The sequence below is a fragment of the Tenrec ecaudatus genome, chromosome 5 (assembly GCF_050624435.1).
Source record: "Tenrec ecaudatus isolate mTenEca1 chromosome 5, mTenEca1.hap1, whole genome shotgun sequence".
Lineage (NCBI taxonomy): Eukaryota > Metazoa > Chordata > Mammalia > Afrosoricida > Tenrecidae > Tenrec > Tenrec ecaudatus.
The window spans coordinates 18776860-18797609 of NC_134534.1; the positions used below are offsets into that span (position 1 = coordinate 18776860).

At 46.0% G+C, this 20750-nt stretch overlaps 1 protein-coding gene across 1 annotated transcript in view; it reads left to right on the forward strand.

Annotated features, from left to right (window-relative positions):
• The window catches only part of MRPL13 (mitochondrial ribosomal protein L13), a 31119-nt gene extending 11040 nt beyond the window's left edge, over nucleotides 1-20079 (forward strand). Inside the window, exons 3-7 of the mRNA XM_075549321.1 lie at nucleotides 1582-1675; nucleotides 4259-4319; nucleotides 10582-10668; nucleotides 12035-12156; nucleotides 19798-20079. Coding sequence (XP_075405436.1) covers nucleotides 1582-1675; nucleotides 4259-4319; nucleotides 10582-10668; nucleotides 12035-12156; nucleotides 19798-19819 — 386 coding nt within the window. The 3' untranslated portion in view covers nucleotides 19820-20079. The remainder of the gene's footprint in view (nucleotides 1-1581; nucleotides 1676-4258; nucleotides 4320-10581; nucleotides 10669-12034; nucleotides 12157-19797) is intronic.
• Nucleotides 20080-20750: the final 671 nt, after the last annotated feature.

Consider the following 20750-nt stretch of genomic DNA (forward strand, 5'->3'; position numbering starts at 1 on the left):
AAATAGTGCTTACTTATCAAAGACTTCAGGTCTTCATGAAATAAGATAAAAGATGCATACAGTTCTTAGTATGCCAAACAATGCAACAAAGATTAGAAGGATAGTCTCATCCAAGCTCTGTTCTTCTGCTTTCTGGTTCTTGGACAAGGGGGCTTCAAAAAGTTGATGGAAAAATAGAATAAAAAATAATGGAATTCCCCCAATTAAAAACAATAATAATAATGGAGCTTTCCCTCACACTTTTTTATGCTCCGTCATATACATTTATAAGTACCCTTAGTTACATATTGATGTTGTCATCCTTCATTCTGCAATAGGATGTGGTCATCCTCTATTGTTTGCATAATGGCTTGGTCTTAGGAAGCTAACCATGTCAGCAGGTAAGGAGTGCGTGTGTACATTATGAACCTCTGTCTTCAAATTGTGCTGGTTATAGTCTAAGCTCTGCATAGGATCCTGTAATGTAATTTCATTTTCATACCTTGTACTTATTTATAGTTCATTTAAAATTATTGTATTGTTTAATTATTGTTTATTACATTATTTAATTACAAAATTTTGGGTTATTTTTTCTTAATTTCTAGAGTATTCTAAAGCTTTTTTTTAATGACTTTATTGGGGGCTCTTGCAGCTCTTACCACAATTGATACATACATCCCATTGTGTCAAGCACATTGGTACAAATGTTGCCATCATTTTCAAAACATTTTATTCCTACTTGAGCCCTTGGTGCCACCTCATTTCCCCCTCCCCTACTCTCCCTCCCTCATGAACACTTGATCATTTATCTCTTTTTTTTTTCATGTGGTAAAGCTTGTTTTTAAGACATGGACTACATGCTTCTGATTATCTGACAGTGGTAGGTTAAAATTAACTAGCTAAGTATGGTTGGTAAAAACCTTGGCCATAGTTTCATGTGTGACCGGAGTGTTTGTTGTTCTCAAGTTTGAGAAGAATAACCAATTGTGATGTTTCACGTTTGTCTTCAATTACCTATGGCAGAACATGCCTGCTTACATCTGTGTCATGTTGTTTCCATTTTCTCTTCTATTTTTAAAGGACATTTTTATCCATTACTTAAAAGTATGTCATCGAAATATTTCTAGTAATAGAAACCTTAACAAGAAGCGATACTTGAAATAACAGAAGTTTGCCTTTATAAAATGTATTGTTGTTATTGGCACCTTTTGCAATTCTCTTTTTACCGTGCTGTAAGAGACTCTTTAAATGGGCAGCCAACGTTTTCTTTACTTACTTAGCTGTTAAATTAAAAAGTACCGAAAGCGGCAGGGGAAAAGAGGAGCTGATACAATTGATACAAAAGATGTGCTTGATGTGATTAATGTATGGATTATTACACGACTTGTCAGATCCCCCCAAAATTATATATTTTTAAAGTTTTTCAAAAAGTAACAGGAATCTGTTCAAAGACTTTGGTTCCGTGCTGTGATTTGCTTTGTACGTTACAATGTCTTCTTTGGCCTCTGAGTTGCTTGCTAAATACCCAAGGCCCCTCTTTCTACAGATCATGATTTCTCCTACAAAGTCTCTCACTCCTTCCTTCCCTTTTTTTTTTCCTAGGTGACTGCGGGGATCACGTTGTCATAATGAACACAAGACACATCGCATTTTCTGGGAACAAATGGGAACAAAAAGTATATTCCTCTCATACTGGGTAAGGAAAATAATCCCATTTAAAGATATTAATTTAGCTGTAGTAATTAGCTAATTTAAAAAGGGAAAGCATGTATTTTCAAAAATTGTTTTCTCTACACCGTTGCTCTCTTTTCTTGAGGGCCAGATCGTGTCCTCATTAGTCTGTATGGCCCCAGCTCCCGGCATAATTAACAAACACACCAACGAACTTGCAGCCATCAAAGAGAATCCAACTCAGAGCAATCCTATAGGACAGAGCAGAACTGCCCCTGTAGATTTCTGAGCCTGGCAATCTGGACCAGAGTAAAAAGCCTCATCTTTTTCCCATGGAGCTGCTGGTGGTTTAGAACTGCTGGCCTTGCAGTTAGCCGCCCAGTGTGTACCCCCTATACCACCAGGACTCCTAGGAACTGTTGATTGAATTCATTTGAATTGAAAAACTCTTGGCAAGCATTTAGAACACATTTTCTCCTCCTCCGTCCAAGCTACCCACCCTGGTGGGAGACGTGTCATTAGTCTTCATCAATAAAAACCAACTGAGCTTTGCATTATTCAAGTCATTCCCCAGTTCTGAATTTGTCATTAGCACTCTGTCTTCCAGGATAAATTCCAGACTCCTGACATATAGTGCAAATGGTAGTGTGCTTTTAGGATTTGCCCTGTCAGTGTTAAAATAGAGGATTTTTAGTATAGAAGTTGGAGAGTCATTTTTTCTGGCCTGGAAGTCTAGACAAGTGTTACTTTGTCTGAACTGAAATTCTACCAAATGAATCAGACTATACGATTTGAGAACTAGTCCCTCTTTCTTGGAAAACTTTAGATTTAATTCTTAAAGATCTTTTTATTTCTAAAGCATCGTTCTTCCATCATGTTCCGAATGCTTGGAAGTGTAACATGCAGAAACCTGTGGCAGGAGGCACAGAAACCCGTGGCAGGAAGTGTAACGCGCAGAGACCTGTGGCAGGAAGTGTAACGCGCAGAGACCTGTGGCAGGAGGTGTAACGTGCAGAGACCCGTGGCAGGAAGTGTAACGCGCAGAGACCTGTGGCAGGAGGTGTAACGCGCAGAGACCTGTGGCAGGAGGTGTAACGCGCAGAAGCCTGTGGCAGGAGGTGTAACGCGCAGAGACCTGTGGCAGGAGGTGTAACGCGCAGAGACCTGTGGCAGGAGGTGTAACGCGCAGAGACTTGTGGCAGGAAGTGTAACGCGCAGAGACCTGTGGCAGGAGGTGTAACGCGCAGAAGCCTGTGGCAGGAAGTGTAACGCGCAGAGACCTGTGGCAGGAAGTGTAACGCGCAGAAGCCTGTGGCAGGAAGTGTAACGCGCAGAGACCTGTGGCAGGAAGTGTAACGCGCAGAAGCCTGTGGCAGGAGGTGTAACGCGCAGAGACCTGTGGCAGGAGGTGTAACGTGCAGAAGCCTGTGGCAGGAGGTGTAACGCGCAGAGACCTGTGGCAGGAGGTGTAACGCGCAGAGACCTGTGGCAGGAAGTGTAACGTGCAGAGACCCGTGGCAGGAGGTGTAACGCGCAGAGACCCGTGGCAGGAGGTGTAACGCGCAGAAGCCTGTGGCAGGAGGTGTAACGCGCAGAGACCCGTGGCAGGAAGTGTAATGTGCAGAGACCCGTGGCAGGAAGTGTAACATGCAGAGACCCGTGGCAGGAAGTGTAACGTGCAGAGACCTGTGGCAGGAGGCGCAGTTGGAGCCTCTAAGGCTGTGGCAGCCATCATCTTTTCAAAAAGACTTTCCCGTCCTCAAAGGTTGTTTGGTTTGTTGTTTTTCCATCTTTCAGGGTAAAATTTGTATTTGTGTATTGAGTTTGTTTTAATTTTTCTTGGCACTTTTATATTTTCTCACTTGACCGCCATTCAAGCCCTTTGGGGTGGATGGACCAGATGCATTGTCTTCCTGATGAATACTTAGAAGGGAAAATGAGTTGCCTGGTTTTATACAGGGGCCTCTGGTATGTAGATATTCTAGACCTGAGTCTGGTGTACCCAAGTTACTAAGATGCGCCCTATATTACCCCAATCTCTTTTTTTAATCTCCAATTTGCCGTCTGTGTTTGATACGAACACAGAGCATTCATATTTTACAACTTAGATCCAGAATGATCTTCTTCACCTCTGTGGCCTTTCACCACCTGGAACTGAAAAATCGTCATCTGTTTGAATTTGAGCTTGACATCAAGACCACGTGGGATAACCGACATGGTGTCCACACCTTCTACCCAGCTCAAAAAGATACTTTGGCAAGAATTGCAAAATATCCTAGCTTTTTGTTCTTTTAATTGCAAGCCATTAAAAAAGCCGCCCTGAAAATAAAATGAGAGAATGTGTGGCGAACAACTTAAAGTCCCCATGGAAATACAGATCTGCAAAAAACGTTTCAAGACCTAAAGCTTTATGGAACAGTTGTTGACCAATGACGGGGATCTTTCCAGTAGCCTTCTTACAATACTTAATGAACGGCACACGGTTGTAGGAACAATTAGGATGTTACAGTGAAAATAACTTGAATAAACAGTCATTGAAGCAATGTTCGGTGTGCGAAGACTGTACCGTGGCCGCCTCCACCTTTACCATTTGTGCTGCTTTTCACAGGTACCCGGGAGGATTTACACAAGTCACGGCTGCGCAACTGCACCGGAAGGATCCAGTGGCTGTAAGTCGAGCGTGCCTTTTATCATTTATTGACCGTAGGCGGATTCAGATGCAGTTTTTCTCAGTCTTCCGGCGCTTCCGTTGTAGCTGCCATCCAGAGTTACAAACTCTCCGTCCAGGCTGCACTGCGCGCGCTACTACATCAGTTGCCTTCTCTTTCATTTCTGTGCATTTTCTAGTTGCTTTTATTTGCTTCCCATCTTAGTCAAAGGATGACGCCCTTTGGATTTTTGAAACCTTGAATATGGTAAGCTGCCTTTGAAGGTGTGACGGGGTCTTTTTAATTTTATGGGAAAACAATTAAAAGGAAACAGGACTTTCCTATAACATTTTTGAGATTTTTCTTCTTTCTTTTTTTTAATCATTTTATTGGGGGTTCATACATGAGGTTCCTTCTTAAATAGATAATGTGCTCCTAATATTTGTGTTTTCTGTGGACGTGTAGTTGATTGTTTCTCCTTGGGATATTTAATAAACCTATAATATATATCTTGAGCTTTCGTTAGTGGAAATTCTTTGAGACCTGTGCTTTTATAAAAAGAAAAAATTTTGGTGAATACCTTCAGTAGAGATTTACTTAGCTTTTGGAAGGCTGGAAGGTACATGGTGCTATACTAACCTAAGATGGATACAGAGTCCGAGCCCCAAAAGAAAGGTAAATTTGGGGTTAGCAGCCCATGCAGAACCCACTTCGCCATTAGGGCTCCTTTAGATCCATAAAGTGGTGAGTGAAAAATTAGCCATGTGTTGTCAGGACACAGCCAATTGATTAGTGTACTGCCTGAAATTTTCTTGGTAAAGGAGGTTGTAAATAGTTTATTATACTAACACTGGAGATACATTTAAGTTTCATGCTTTGCTATTTCTGTTTTATTTTTTACATCATACCTATTTTATAAAAACATGCTCAGAAATTGTTTCACAGAAAAATGTTTAATGGTCTGCTATACAACTAGTATATTTTTCAACTATTAAAGATCAAATAAGTATCATATTTTGAATATCTAGATGTGCATACACTGGTATTAAAATGTAGCAGCCTGAGGTGATCTGCCAAACTGGTTCACTCCTGAGCAGACCCAGAAAACCCCACAAAATCATGCAGCTCAAGACGGTCCAATCTCTGAGTCCACTTAGGAAAGCCACCGAGTATTTGAAAGACGTCACTTGGCCGAAGCAGTGTGTGCCCTTCTGGTGGTACAGTAGTGGGGTTGGCAGGTGTACCTAGGCCAGTAAACCAGGCCCCAAAAGAGTGCTGGTTTTTTGCTCATATGCTTAAAATTGCTGAGAATCATATTGAATTGAAGGGTTTAGATGTGGATTCTTTGTTCATTGAGCACATCCAGGTGAACAAAGCCCCCAAGATGCGCCTCCGGACTTACAGAGCTCCTGGCTGGATTAACCCATGAGCTCCCCCTGCCACGTTGAGAGCATCCTCACTGAAAAGGAACAGGTTGCTCCTAGACCAGTAGAGGAGGTGGCGCAGAAGAAAAAGACGTCCTAAAAGAAACTTTGGAAGCAGAAAACCTAGAACTCAGGAGTAAATTAAGCTTAAAATATAAGCTAATAAAAGTAAAAGCAAGGAAAACAAAGTATGCAGACTTCTAATAGTATACACCATGACTGTACTACAGCACTCTCTAACTACCTTGAAGTGAGTTCCATGTGATTGAAGCGTGCTAAATGAACACTAGGGGGCAGTCTGGTTCCACTTTCTAATAAGACTGGCACAGGATAACAACATCTGTTCAGATTATTTTATTTTATGAGCAAGGATTTCAAGGCATTATAAAATGTTTGATAAGAAATTTCATTCTGGAATCCATTTGAATGATTATCACATTAAAGGATTTTAATGTTCTTAAAGTCTTTATTTCATATTTTCAAAAAGGGTGGATTATTGTGGCAGAAGGTCAGTTAGCTTCTGATTTAAACACTGTTGTTGGGAGCAGACGGTAACCAGGACTTGGGTTGATGTCTTTGGGAGGATTCGTTTCATAATGCGACTTCCTGATATCAGTATGGTCTTGATTATCATTTGTAAAAGGCAGTGTGTTTAAACCGTTTGTTATTAAGTACTTCCGGTTGGTAGATACTTCCTTTTCCCCCCAAGTGCACAGCAGTCGGTTCATTCTCATCTCAAATGAAAGTGTGGAGCTGGCCTTCCCGTGTGCCCGTGACCTGCTCTGTCTGCACTTGGTTTGAGTTTCCTCGTCATACTTTGCTCCTGAAGTGTAGTAACATTATTTCGTGTGACACAAATACACTTGTCCTGCTACAGATACACGAGGAGGGGCTGGAGCATTTTTTAGCCTTCCCTTATTCTGTCTTTGAGGAGCTCTAGTGGAGTAGTGGTTATATATTCGGCTGCTGTCCGAGGTTCAATCCCACCGGCTGCTCTGAGGGAGAGAGACGAGGCAGCCTGCCTTGTACAGATGACCGCCTCGAAGCCCCGTGGTGGAGCAGCTCTGCTCGGCCTGTCGGGACCCACGCGGCAGCCGAACATGTGGATGTTTCTTCTTTCGTTCTGCTTGGCCAGGCTCCGGGTTCTTTAGAACATATGCTTAGTTCTGTGCAGCTAAAATAGTTTGTAAATTTATGTCACATTTATTTACTTACTGTGAATGTATTTATATGCCCCTTTCCCCTTCCCTTATTAGCTTATAACCTTTTCACATCCCCCAGCTTTCCTTTCTTTGAGTTTTGTGGTTGTGTTTTGTAATAGGGGACATTTTTTTTAATATTAACTTTGTGGTTTAAGTAAATACAATTAAGACGTTTTAAGAACATGAAACCCCAATGCTGTGTTACCTGCTATTGTAGTTCACTTGATAGCGCAGAGGTCTGCAGGGAGTTTAATGACCAACTTACCCAGAAAAGATGCTGAGCAGGCTTAGGTCAGCCTAGACTTGGACTTTTAACCAAGTCTAAAGAGGAATCTCTAAATCAGTGTTTGCACATCTGTTGAACTGTTGATTATGAATTGGGAGCAGGTTTGCAGAGTAGATAAGCTTTCTGTTCAACAGTTCAGACGCATGATTGCCGTTCCCACTGAAGAAATGGCCTGGGGGCCACGTCTGGCTTCCTCCAGCGATGGGGAAGGAAAAGTCACCTCCTTGCTGCCCCCAGGGTGACTCCTGTGGTGCCACGGCCGGACCGCCTCTGCTCTCTCCTTGCTCGCCGCATTCTGACACCAGCCACCCTTCCCACCGTCCTCCATTCCTCGGCTTCCTTCAGTCATCTGTTGCCTTGACCACACAGGACCCACTGACAATACTGAACACTGCGCCATTTAGTAGAGAAACCGCACTGGTTGCAAGATGTTAAGGCTGCATTTCTTTTGCCTGTGGTACCACTTCTCAGCCATGCGAATAGGCCTGTCTCACTGGTCGTTGGCCTCAGACACATTTTCCCTTGGTCTCTGCCTCGCTGGGGCAGGTTAAAAGCTTCATTAAAAAAAAAAAAATCTCACCCCCATCAAGTCAGTTCTGACTCACGGTACATCGATGGGACACTCCTTTGCGTTTCTGAGGCTATAAACCTTTACAGGAATAGAAAGCCTCATCTGTCATCGATATGTAGACAGAGGTGGTTATGAACTGCTAATCTCGAGGTTAGCAGCCCAATGCATGTCCAGTTACACCAGCAGGGTCCCTTCAAGACTGCGTTGGGGCTGATAAATGCCCAGGGGGCACAGCGCTCTGCAGGACCCTCCTGCCACAGGCACCCGCTGGCCCATTCTGTGGGCCACAAAGCCTGGCTCTTCTGCTGTGTCTCAGGGGTTGATGCTGCTGCTCTGCTGGTGCTCCACGGAGGGTTCTTGGTCATGTTTCACTCCTGCTTCTTTCTGCTCCTGCTTCTGCAATGACTCACCCAGTGGCCACGCTGACTTACTAGACTTCCTGCCCCTGGTTTGCCTGCTCTCACCTCGCCGTTTGGTGGGAGTTACCACAACACGGCATTGATTTCACCACACCCACACACAGTCGCGTATCCTCTTTCTTCCCTTTGCTTCCTGTTTGCATTCCTCCTTTCCTGATCCTTCTGGAGTGTGTCCTTGGGTCAGTGCTGCCCGTTTGACCTCAGTGAGGTGACTGTGTAAGATGTTCCTATCTCACTAGTGTTTTTGGTCTCCTTGTAGACCTACTGTTTGGCTGAAATGAAGCCGTGGGGTGAGTTCTTTTCTAGACGTGAAGGGTGACCACGGCCATCGTCTTGAGGGTTTACCTATGGCTGTTGGACCAGCAGCCTGGCCTCTTTGCTGTTCTCTCCCACTTTGTCCAGGATGGTCTAAAGCCCTTTTCGGAGCCCTTGGTAGGGGTAGCTGGGTCCCATCTGGTTTTTCTGGCCTCAGGTTCATGGAAACTGGTGTCTGCATGATCCACTGGTCGGTGGATGGATTGCTTCCATGCAACTTCAGTTTCCTTCTTACTCAGTGTGTTCAATAGAAACTTCTGTGATCATGGAAATATTGTTCTATGTCTGTACTGGCCACACGTAACTATTAGTGCTTGAAAAGCATTGCAGGAATGAAGAATTGAGTTTTGCCTTGTAACTCTCCAGCGCATGGTGTTTTAGACCATAGATGGAAAAGAAATACTATGCACCATTAGCTTTTGTAGGCAGTGAAAGGTTGTATGCTCTAAAAACGGGTCCTCACGCTTTTAAACGGGGGCCGGTGCATTGTTTAAAAAACTATGAACAAATTCCTGTGCACACTGCAGATATCTTCTTTTGAAGTCAAAAAACAAAACGGGGCAGAAACACCCAGCGGGCCGGATAAGTGTCCTCGGCGGGCCGCAGTTTGAGGACGCCTGCTCTACAGGAACTAGAAATGCTCCTAGGGTAGCCACCTCTTCTCACTTAAATTATGTGAGTGCACTTCACTTTAGTGTGCAGCACATGATACCCCTGGAATATGAGGGCAGACAATAAAATTGATTTAACTTTCCGAGAGTCTCTACCAGTGGTTTATGTTCATGAAGAGTCTGTGGTCTGTTTGTAGACATTCGCTGCTGAACAGCTGCTGGGAGACTGGAGCGAGGGTGATACCCTGTAGGCTCCTCTTGAGATAGAGATGGAATCTCCTGCACGTCTACAGTGAGGATGACCTAAAGGGGAAAGTGAATTGTGGGAAGGGCAGTGTGCTGTGTGGGAGACCGTTATCTTCGCCATGACTCCGAGAGAGGAGCTCGGTGGACTTGTCAGTCAGACCCTGTGTCTGGCAATAAGGCCCTGCTTTGAATGCCAGCATCACCGCTTACGGAATTTGGGAAGTAACCTTACTAAATCTGTTTATCCATCAGCGCAGTTACTACATTACTGCTTTATAGCTTCACACACAAGACAGCCATGGTGCAATAGCATTTTCAATAAGTTTTCACCATTACTGTTGTTGGACATTTGTAATTTATAGAGTAGCCAATCTGATGACTGTGTGGCCAAGCTTAGTGTATGAATTGGGAATCTCTTGATCTCCCACCTGGAGAAAACAGAATGAAGTCCACTGACCCCTACCCCATCACACCCCACCCCGTTACCACCCCTGCCAAAATCAGCTAGAGCCACGAGGAGCCACAGGTGGCTATCCAAGCTTCGGCTCTCCCTACTACTGTCCAGTGCACGGTGACCTTTCACCTCTGCCTTTCCCAGTTGTTCTAAATAAACCCTAAAGTCCACAGGAAGAGCCTGGCAATCAATGTACTGTATGAGTCTAGTGTGCAAATACAAAACCGCCTGTTCTGTTGCTACCATAAATTCGGTTGGGTCTCAGTTTCATGCCTTTCATGTTCCTATTTAGCCCACACATGCTTGTCGCTGATCCTCATTATGTTTGCCGTCTACATCCAGCTCATGTGTTTCTTTTTTTGAACTTTTACATTTTATTGTTTTTAATCATTTCATTGGGGACTCATGCAACTTATCACAATCCATACATCCATCCACTGTGTGAAGCACATTTGTACATTTGTTGACATCATCATTCTCAAAACATTTTCTTTCCACTTCAGCCCTTGGTATCAGCTCACTTTTTCCCCTCCCTGCCCCACCTCCCCTCTCTCCTTCCCTCCCTCACACACCCTTGATAATGTATAAATTATTATTATTTTTTCATGTCTTACACTGACCGATGATGTCTCCCTTCACCCACTTTTCCATTCTCCGTCCCCCTGGGAGGGGGGTTGTAGGTAGATTACTGTGATCGGTTCCCCCTTTCTCACGTGTTTCTTATCGAGTCCTATGTCTACATGCACCTCTTCCAGATCGTGAAACTAGCTATCTATGGAATGCTGCCCAAAAACCTCCACAGAAGAACGGCAATGCAGAGGCTGCACCTCTTTCCCGATGAGGTGAGTGCCGTTGGTCATGGTGCCAGGCCGTCTCCCAGATCCCAGTTAAATGTTTCCTTGTGCTCTAAGTCATTGCCATAGAATTATTTTCAATGGCTCGTAATTCAACATCTGAAATCTAGTTTCAATTTTTTAAATGGGTGAACTATAATTATAATTAATCATTTGCGTCTTTACTCTATGAAAGGAGCTGTCACTAGGCTAAAACCCCAAAGCCCGGAATTTCTATTCCTTATTTTGATAATTACTTTTTTGAACAGGGAGCCAGGAGCAGCTGCTCGCTAATTAAGGGGACTCATTAGTAGTTTCATCAACTACAAGGAAAGCTTACTTTCTTAGGTGACGAGTAGCGGAACTTGTGTGCTTCATGAATTGCTAACTTAACTTTGGACTGTGGATTATTTTCCCTGATTTAGCTTTAGCTGTAGAATACGCGTTCCTACGCCAAATGTATCCAGCTATAGAAAAGTTGGTAAAGATATCTTTATTAATTATTGTTCTACTGTTTTGAAGGCTTAATCTTTCTTCTTAGGTAAAATACAATGTATCCCAGGGCCTCTTTAACAAAAACGATTGGGTCCACAGTAAAGAATTAGTCTCCCTGGATTTGAATCCCTGCCCTACATTTGCTCCAGGACCCTGGTAGCGTAGTAGTTACACATTGGGCTGCTAACCACAAGGTCTGCAGTTTGAAACCCCCAGCTACTCCTTGGGGAAAAAAATAGTGTTTTCTACTCCCATCCTGACCCAGTCTCAGGAGCTCTCAGGGACTTTTCTGCCCTGCGCTGTCACAGGGTTCCTATGGATTGGCATCGACTCAATGGCAGTGAGTTGAGTTGATGGACATGGGCTTATTATGTCTGTTTCTCTGGATATCTTCTTCCTCGTCTGTGAAACGGACATGCAGCCATAGGTCCTCGCTCTGTCCTTAGAGAATCTCTGCTGTACTCCCCAATACTGGCAGATGCACACTTTGCTGTTCTAGAAGGTGTATAGGGTTGGTGAGATCACATAGAGTGCTTTGGCAGGGCTGGACAATCAGTGTTAGCTGCTGTCGTTCCCCGGATTTTTGAGTGATCCCCAGGGCTTGCTGAAGCCTTAGAGTCTGAGCGGGAGGCCAGCAGTTTGGCTGAAGAGATGCAGCCTTTAGAGGTTGTAAACTTTTTACTTGCCCTTATGTACTGGGTACCCTTATGTATCCAGCTCGACGTAACAGCCTCACATACTGGTGGAAAGGGGTTGGCCCTGGAAGCAGTCGAGCCAGTGCATATGCTCGTCCAGGTGAAAAGCCATGAGCCTTTTTGACACTGACTCACTGAAAAAGACACGCAAGAAAGTTAAAACCCACTTGTTTGTTTTAATGTAGGACATTCCAGAGGATATTCTAAAAAATATAGTAGAAGAGCTTCCTCAACCGCGCAGAGTGCCCCGGCGTCTCGATGAGTACACACAGGAAGAAATAGACGCTTTCCCCAGAGTGTGGTCACCGTAAGTCTGTCCTTGCTCCTTCTTCCTGTGTGTGTGTGCGCGCGTGCGCTTTACCTGGATATTGTGTGTGTGTATGTGTGTGTGTGTCCGTGTGTGTGTGTGTGTGTACTTTACCTGGATACTCAACCATGTCATCGGGTTCGTGTGTGTGTGTGTGTGTGTGTGCTTTACCTAGATACTCAACAATGTCATCGGGTTCTTGATGTGGGGAACGTATACTCCCTCCACCACCCCCCACCTTGGGAACTTTGCAGCCCCTCCCTGCAAATGCTCAATTTTAAGATTTTGAAAACCTGTAAGTTAAAGACCTTGCTAAGTGGGTGTAATGCCACCCCTAGATGCCTATGATTATCAGGCATCGTGTATGGACTGGCGGCACCTGGGCTGACTAAAGACTGTTGCGGTGATCAATGAATTGACATTGATCTAAACCACATGAGTGGGTGTTTTACCAGACGCTAAAAGCCCCTCCTCTGTGATGCTTGTAGTCTTGGTGCAAATAGAGAAACAGTTCGGCAGGGTGATGTCTGTCTGGCACATCACTCCCTCTTCCACAGGTCCATGAAGTGGACTGGACTGCCCATGCTGTCTCCCGTCTAAATTTGCATGGCCTCTTGCAAAGCTCTCGTGTTTGGGGGTTGCCCTAACTTACATCTTCAGCCTAGAGATTTCCCACTCCCCTGCACAATTCTAGAGATAGCGGGTTTGAGACGGACTCAACTAGTCACGCCGCTGAACTCTCCCCTGCTCTTGGTCTGCTACTGTCGGGTGCCAGCCCAGTGGCCCGGCTGACAGCAGAGCTGTGCTGGAGGGTTTCTGAGGCTGCGGTGTCGGGAGCAGAAGCCCATGGTTGTTTCTCCTGCAGAGCCGCTGAGGGGTTTGACCTCCTGGCCAGCACCTGGCACGTAGGCTATCCTTCACGGATGTGCCGCCGGGGCTTCTGTTCTTCTCTGGCCCTTACATTTCAGGCCGTAGAGCTGGTTCCAAGTCTTAGCTCCCTTACGTACCACAGGGAGGAAGACGGCCCCGTCCTGTGCCGGCTGCACAGTTGTTACGTTCGAGCCCAGTGTTGCAGCCTCTGTATCCGTGCATGTGGCTGTGTTATTATTTCCTTCGTTCCTGTTTACATGTGTGCTTCTTCTTGATTCAGCACTTATATAGGAGGGTCCCGGCTTCTCCAAAGCCATCTAACCTAAAGGACTTCTTTCAGCGTTTCTTGTAGTGCAGTTCTGCTAGTAATAAACTCTTGGTTTTCTTCCCCTTGAAAATGGCTTTGGTTCACTTCATCCTTGGCACTAGATGGAGAATAGCGGGTTGTCAGTGTGTTGAAGCAGACTTGGAGAAGCTTAGAGTCACTTGAAGCCTTTTGGAGTGACTACTCAGGGAATGGATTTCCCTGCCCTTCTGTTTCATTTGAGTCCCGGTGGCAGGAAAATGCATTAGATGCCCAGCCTGGCCTTTCTGCTCCATTAAAGTGGGTTTCCCTCAAATACTGCCGTGCTTGATGCCGACTGGACTGTAAGGCTACCAGCCTGCGCTGCGGGTTCCCGTCACTCAGCATACATCCCTGACACTGCACCCGTCCAGGCAGTCTCTATCACCGGGGCGCACAGGGCCTGCAACAGTGGATTTGGATTCACCAGAAGCTTGGTGTCTGACAAAGAGGTGACCTCTGAGTTCAGGGCTGGCCAGGAAACTTCCTGCCGTGAAGAGAAAGGTCTCCATCTGTGTGCTCTGCAGCAGTAGCCAGGGCCCCCGACGGCCTTGAGCACTTGCACCATTTCCAGCCTAAGGAATGGAAGTCTGGATTTGAATTAATCGCATTCAAATAGCCTCACTGTTCATGCGCCCCTTATTGGACCACCCCGTTTTACTTGTTTGCCTCTTCAGATACTTCTAATATGAAATGTGATGTACCTGAGCACTGATTACAATAGGTGACAAACCATACAAGGCCATCGTTAAAAATGGCATCCCTCATTGTTGCCTCTCCGAGAGAATCTTCCTTTTGGAGCAGGAACCTGCTTGAAATCCACTTCTGTTCCGCCCAGCTAGCAGTACCAAGAATGCGGTCTTCCTGTAGAACGGGCTGGCTGGAATCCAGGTCGATGGGGCGCTGGTGAGTCTGCAGAGACAGGACTTACACAGACGGGCCTGGATGTCCTGTGCATAAGCACACACGCAGCCTGCTCCGGGTCTCCTGTCGCCTCAGCAACAGAAGTAAACGATCGTTTTCCTGTTAAAATGCCCATCTGCTCATTGGAGCTGTTAATACCTTGGCCTAATATAAGTCCAATAGCTTTGCATGACAGGCCGGGGCTTTTGACAGACCACACTGTGTTGTTGTCTGACTGAACTTTAAACGTGGGAGATCACCAACAGTACTGTTTATATAATAATTAAGTGCTATACTTGTTGAGAGTCTGCTTGTTAATTTCAATCTCTTAACAAAGGTTAATATTCTTTTCTTTTTTAAGATTATTTTATTGGGGGCTCTTACAGCTCTTATTGACATCATCATTTTCTGAACATTTTCTATTTTGAGCCCTTGGTATCAGCTCCCCTTTTTTTCCCCCTCCCCACCTCCCACCCTTGTGACCCCTTGATAAATTATAAATTATTATTATTTTCATGTCTTACACCAACCACTGTCTCCCTTCACCCACGTTTCTGTTGTTCACCCCCCCTAGTGGGTGGGGGGGTATGTGTTGATCATTGCAGTTGGTTCCTTCCCTCTTCCCCCTACCCTCCTGATCTCACTACTCCCATTTTTGTTCCTGAGGGGTTTATGTGACCTGAATTCTGTGTGACTTGAGCTCTTATCTGTGCCTGTGTACGCACTCCAGTCTAGCCCGCAGTGAAAGGCAGGACTGGAGTCATTGCGTGTATACCCCTATGTCATCCCCCGCCTATTGCTTGTATTGCCTACGTTACAACCCCTTCTTCCTGTGACGTAGGTCATTATCTGTAATCAGGAGGCTTGCATGCCCCCAAAGATATACAAGCTTTGGTTAGAAATAAAACCTCACAAAAGCTTTAAAAAAAAAAGGGTGGGTGGGGGGTGGTGAGGAAGTCTCAAAGAGCCAGAGGAATATTGTACGTTTCGTCGGTGCTATACTGCTCCCTGGTTGACTCATCCCTTCCCTGTGACCCTTCTGTGAGGGGATGTTCTGTGGTCTACAGATGGGCTTTGGGACTCTGCTCTGACCCCCCTCATTCTCAACATGTTTTTTGTTTTGTTTTGGGTCTTCTGATAAAATGTTAAACTATCAATAATTATTTCCATGATTATTAACATTTTTGCCAACACATTGCGAAACCAGAATAATCAGAAAAATATAAAATGCCCTCTCTCATGGTAATGGAATTTCTTATTTAATTTTCATTGTTACAAAATTCTATAGGAGAATTTTTCTTAGAAACAAAGTCCAAGTGTTTGGGGCAATTTCGACTGTAATCACGTTGCATTATCCCAGGGCTGAGGCGTTCATCAAACTGGCCCTCCCTCCCCCACGATCCCAGGATCGGCTTTTCACGTCTCACTGGTCCCCATAGTTGTTGATTATTTTAAGCAAAACGCACACCTTCTTAGAGAAATTCCGTATGAGAAGTGTAAGCATCAGTGGCTGCCTGGAGGCAGGTGTTTGTAATGGGAGCCCACACTCCTGGGCTGTGGTGCCCCTTTCAGACCCTGTGATTGATATCACAGTAGGCCTGCGGGGAGGGGGAGGGCGGAGGGGAGGGGCGCCCAGTGAGAAAACACAAGGGCCACCTTCTTGTCCCCGGAATGGTCTGTCCTGAAAGGAGGAATCAATTCAAGCTGCTTGTAAAAGGCACACGGATTCCTGATGTGGGAACCGTAGCACCTGCAGAGAGAGCACAGATGTAATCCTGCGCATCCTGAAGATCCACCCTGTCTCTGGTGTAGTAGATCACTGCCTGGGGCGGGTATTTTTATCTTAAATCTATGCGTTAGGTCAGTGTGAATTGAATTAAACCTAGTAGAGACGTATGTTTACCTTTTCAAATCATTAGGCGGCCATGTGACATTTTGCCAACAAGATCTTAACTTAATTTGCTGCTTTTCAGTCAAGTTTTTAGCTGGACTTGGGGAGCAAGGTTACTTTCCAACTTTCCAAACCCATTTAAATCAGCTCAGCATTGGCTTAAACCAAGACCTCAACTTTTCCAGGGCAGCATTTCACTCAAATTAGTCGTCGTAAGCAGTACTGTTTTTTTGGAGATAAATTGGTGGTCCAAATAAAAAGCAATCTCTATTTAAACAACCAAAGCCAAATTAGTTACCATTGTAGCCAACACACATTAGAACTTAAAAGGAATATTGGAATATACAACAGTAATTTCTGCTCGTTTTAAGTTAAAAAAATGATAAGTTAAAAAAAATTTTAACAGTCCTGTGAATATAGTTTTTAGAAAGGGACTGTGGGCATCTTCTGGTGATGTGGGTGTATAGTACCTACAGAAGTGAGTGTTAGTCACCTGCATCTGCCTCCCCTGTACATCTCACATGTTTCATTCAGGAAATACGTGGGGCCAGCCGATCTCCTCCAAGGGCATATTCAAAATAACCCCACGTATAGAATGGATAGAATTGAGATGCAACTCAATCAAACTAAGCTTTTATTTGTACAATTAACTCACTATCCAGATTTTAATTTATTTTGGGTCTTTTAAATGCCTCATTGGGTTGTGCAGAGAAAAGTTATTCAGGAGTGGGCAAAAGTTCAGACCTAAGGAAGATTTATTACATTAATATACAATTTCATGGATTCATGACTTGATCTTGAATGTTCTCCTTCTTGAAACATCAAGGTGCCCACTGACCCAGCTGGTCTGAATGTCTCCAGTGGACCATGACCATGAGTGTGGACCATGAGCTTTTTCTCTTCCGTCTCACTCACAAACCAAATGGTTTCTTGCCACCATTTTCCAAGGAAAACACAAACCTCCAAGATTTTTCCTGAAGCGAAATGTTGAATTCTGTTGTAGGAATGGCTCCATATTCTAGATCTTTCTTAAAAATGCATCATTAATTAGCAGTCTCCTGCTAGTGGCAAGTATTTGTGAAAGAGATCGTTGCTACCAAGTATCCCATTGCTGCGAAAGTTTAGCTCCATCTAGAACATGAAAGAATTGTGTCTCCTGCCGACTAATCCTCTGGAGATTCACTGATCCCTCATTTTTCTCTGACGCGCCTTATAGAAGCTCAAGATTTTCAGTTTTAAATTCATAGGTTGAGAGTGGGTGTGTGTGTATGTGTGTTTGTCCCTATTAGTACTCCCTGAAGACTCGTACTCTGTCGTACACACACACACACACACACACACACACACGTGCACACCGCTCCTGGCGTCCCCTGCAGGCCCTGCACCTCAGAGGCTGTTGAATGCACCACCAGATGAGCGGCACACACTTTTCCCTACAAGTAGACTTGGCACAGCATGCGGAAATTGTGGCGACCTCACCTGCCGACCTGGCCGCATCGTTGACGGCTGCTGCCCGTAGCTTCTCCTGTGCTGAGTGCCCCTCTGCTCACTCTGGGACTTGGACACACGCTTGGACTTCACGAACCCTGTAACCTTAGTTTGCGTCCACATTTCTCCCAGGACGGACTGCGCCTTCGCGCACGCTTCCGGTTGTATTTCTGAGCGTCAGAAGGCGGGACGGGCATGTCACATGTTCTGGAGGCGCCCGCCTTTGGTGTGGGAGACAGCGAGCTCTGGACTGAACACGCTTCCTTGTACCGAATAGCGTTGCCACGGCTTCTTATCTTAGCACGCTGCTGTCCGGCCCTTTCACGGCTACGTGAACCAGCTGCTCAAGCAAGTCGGCTCTCTCTTCCCCGGAGCAGCGTTCATCGCACTCAGTCACACACCGAACGGGTAGACGTGGGAGCCACTCGCCGCCGTCACATCAAACGGTCGCTTCCAAATTTGCATGCCAGCTTCCTTTCTGGGACCAGGTTTCACAAACCCAGGGGGCAGCCCCTGCTGTGTCCCTTCTGGCTGTGACAGCCGCTGCTACGGGAAGCCCATCGGCGGTGTCCCAGGGCAGGCATCGGGACATAGACTGTCACCTTTGAAGCTGTCGTCTGGAGCTCCCCTGCTCAGCCACTGTGGGCTCCACCGCTGGGGGTGCCGCCCCGACGCTCTGCTCACAGCGCACACTGCGGCTGCAGCCAGCCGCCAGAGAAGAGGCCTCAGCGAAACAGTTCACCTGCTTCCGCAAGGAACTCAAACCTCGAATCTTTTCACGACTGTTTTTTAAAAAGCTATTTAAATGACTTGGTTTCTAAGCTCCTTCAGAAAATCCGAAATCAGACCAGCACCTACCAATGACCCATGTACGAGGTGTTGCTGCTCCGCGCTGTTGTCGGTCAGTTCTGACCCCGCAGCCTGTGCGCACGGAGCAGACACCGCCGGGCCACGGCTCCTGGGTCAGGCCGCCCTGTGGGAGGTCCACTTTCCCTGCTGCCCTGTATGCGACTGAGGATGGATGATACCCTTCTCCAGGCCGCTCCTGATAACATGTGGGATGAAGTCTCCCCATCCGTGCTGGGCTGCATTCTGGCTGGACTTCCGAGGCAGACTTGTGGGGCCATTTTGATCGTCTGTGGGCCTTTGATTCTTCCTCACCAGTACCATCGTTCCAATGCATCCATCTTTCCTCTGAAGACAGCAGAATCACCTCCGCTGTTGGCCTTGTGCCCTTCCCTGCCTACATGATTCTGCTTTAACGCTTCCCTGGAAATGCTGCATTGATTGGTTTATCTTAACTACAGGCCAATTTCCAGTGCAGTTAATCCTATGCATCCATGTAAATGAAGAAAAGGCCAGTTATATGCATGTAAAAATGTAGATGAAAGAGCTGGTGTCTCTCTACTTAAAGTTGTGTATGTCACAGAGAACATTAAATGTAGCACAATAAAATAACAACGTAGAAAACGATGCCTCCAAAATTTACCTTTAAAAGTAAATCCCTTTAAAAAAAATAAATCCCTTTCTTTGGATGGATTTTAAACTCTTAAGGATCCTGTCTCTAAGAAGGGCTTGGTGAAATCCTGCCTGAAGCTAGAACGGCCCACTGCCATTAGTCGAATCTGACTCGTAGCAACCCTACAGACCGTTTCCACGGCTGGCGTCCTTACAGGAGCAGACAGCCTCGTCTTTCTGCCCTGGGGCAGCTGCGGGGTCTGAACTGTCCACCTTGTGTTTAGCAGTCCAACAGTTCCCCTACAGCAGCACCACGACTCACAGTGACCCTGCAGGACAGAGTAGTCCTGCCCATGTGTGTCTCCGAGACCGCAGCTCTCTGGGAGTAGGAAGTGTAACCACGGTGCCGCCAGGGCTCCGACAGCACCACAGGGCGCCGTAAGTGAATCACAGACTTAGACGCAGCAGAGGAAGTGACTGCCCCGAGTCTCACAGGGACACCAGCAGCTGACATCTGTACTCAAAGGATCTGCGAAGATGTCTTTACCTGGTCCAGTTGGTGGTGGTTTGGCTTGAGAGAGTTTATTAACTTGCTCAGCGAAAAGTTACTTTCCTTCTAAATTGTACGGCTAATCTCCCTTTGTCAGGTACCAAAATGACAGTTGATGACGCTGGTTTTGTTTTACAGGCCTGAAGACTACAGGCTGTAGGAGGACCCAGACTGCCGAGAGCAGAGACACGGTTGGAGCGTCTTCCCAAGGAGCTTCTCCAAACCTGCAGCACCGAGTGAACCCAGGCTGCGTTTGACACGTGACCTGTGACTGCTGATGTCAGCTGGGGGACAGGTCCGGAAGAGAGGCTCCTTCAGCAGGAATTGCAGTGAAATAAGATGACTTTATAAATGTACTTTCTTATACCGCCTGGTTGGCACCTCTTAAGTGATCACAATAAAATTGCCGACTGGCTGGATTATTCCGTGTGGCCTCCGCAAAACAATGCTGGCTACAGTTGCAAGTCCCGTCAATGTAGAGTGTCTCCTGTCCAGCCTCACTGTCCTTGTCCCCTGGGCCAACAGCCCACTGTCACTTTACCTTTCAGTGACTGAGGCATGTAACCTCCCACTGTCTGAGGTTTTTCCACCTCGGTCAGCTCTCTCGGTGTCCAGTACAGCCTCTTTTTAGTCTCCCGTACACAGTGAAGTAACAAAAGAATGCTGGTCTACCCCCTAAGAAATCAGAGCTGCTGGTTAGCATCCCCATGACCTCTGCTTTCCCAGGAACCGACAGCACCCACCCAAGGCGGCCTGAGAAGCACAATGGCATCCAGTCCCATTTGGACCCATACAAACAGCTTCCTCGGGAGAGGAGGCAGTTCACAAAGCTAGATGTCCAGCGTGAGCCAGGTCAGGGGAAGGGACAAAAGGAGAAGCACAGCCGTCCACCTGTGACAGCCCAAGGCCTTCAACACCACCTGCCTCCTGGTCCCCAATAGCTCAAAAGTCATGATCCTTTGATATAAACACCCCCACCAAGCACATTGCATGGCTTGTCACAGTAAGGTTCTCTGTTAACTTAATATGCTTAAAGGAGTGGAATTCATATTAAAATGATGGTAGCTTAGAAAAATACAAGACCCCTATTG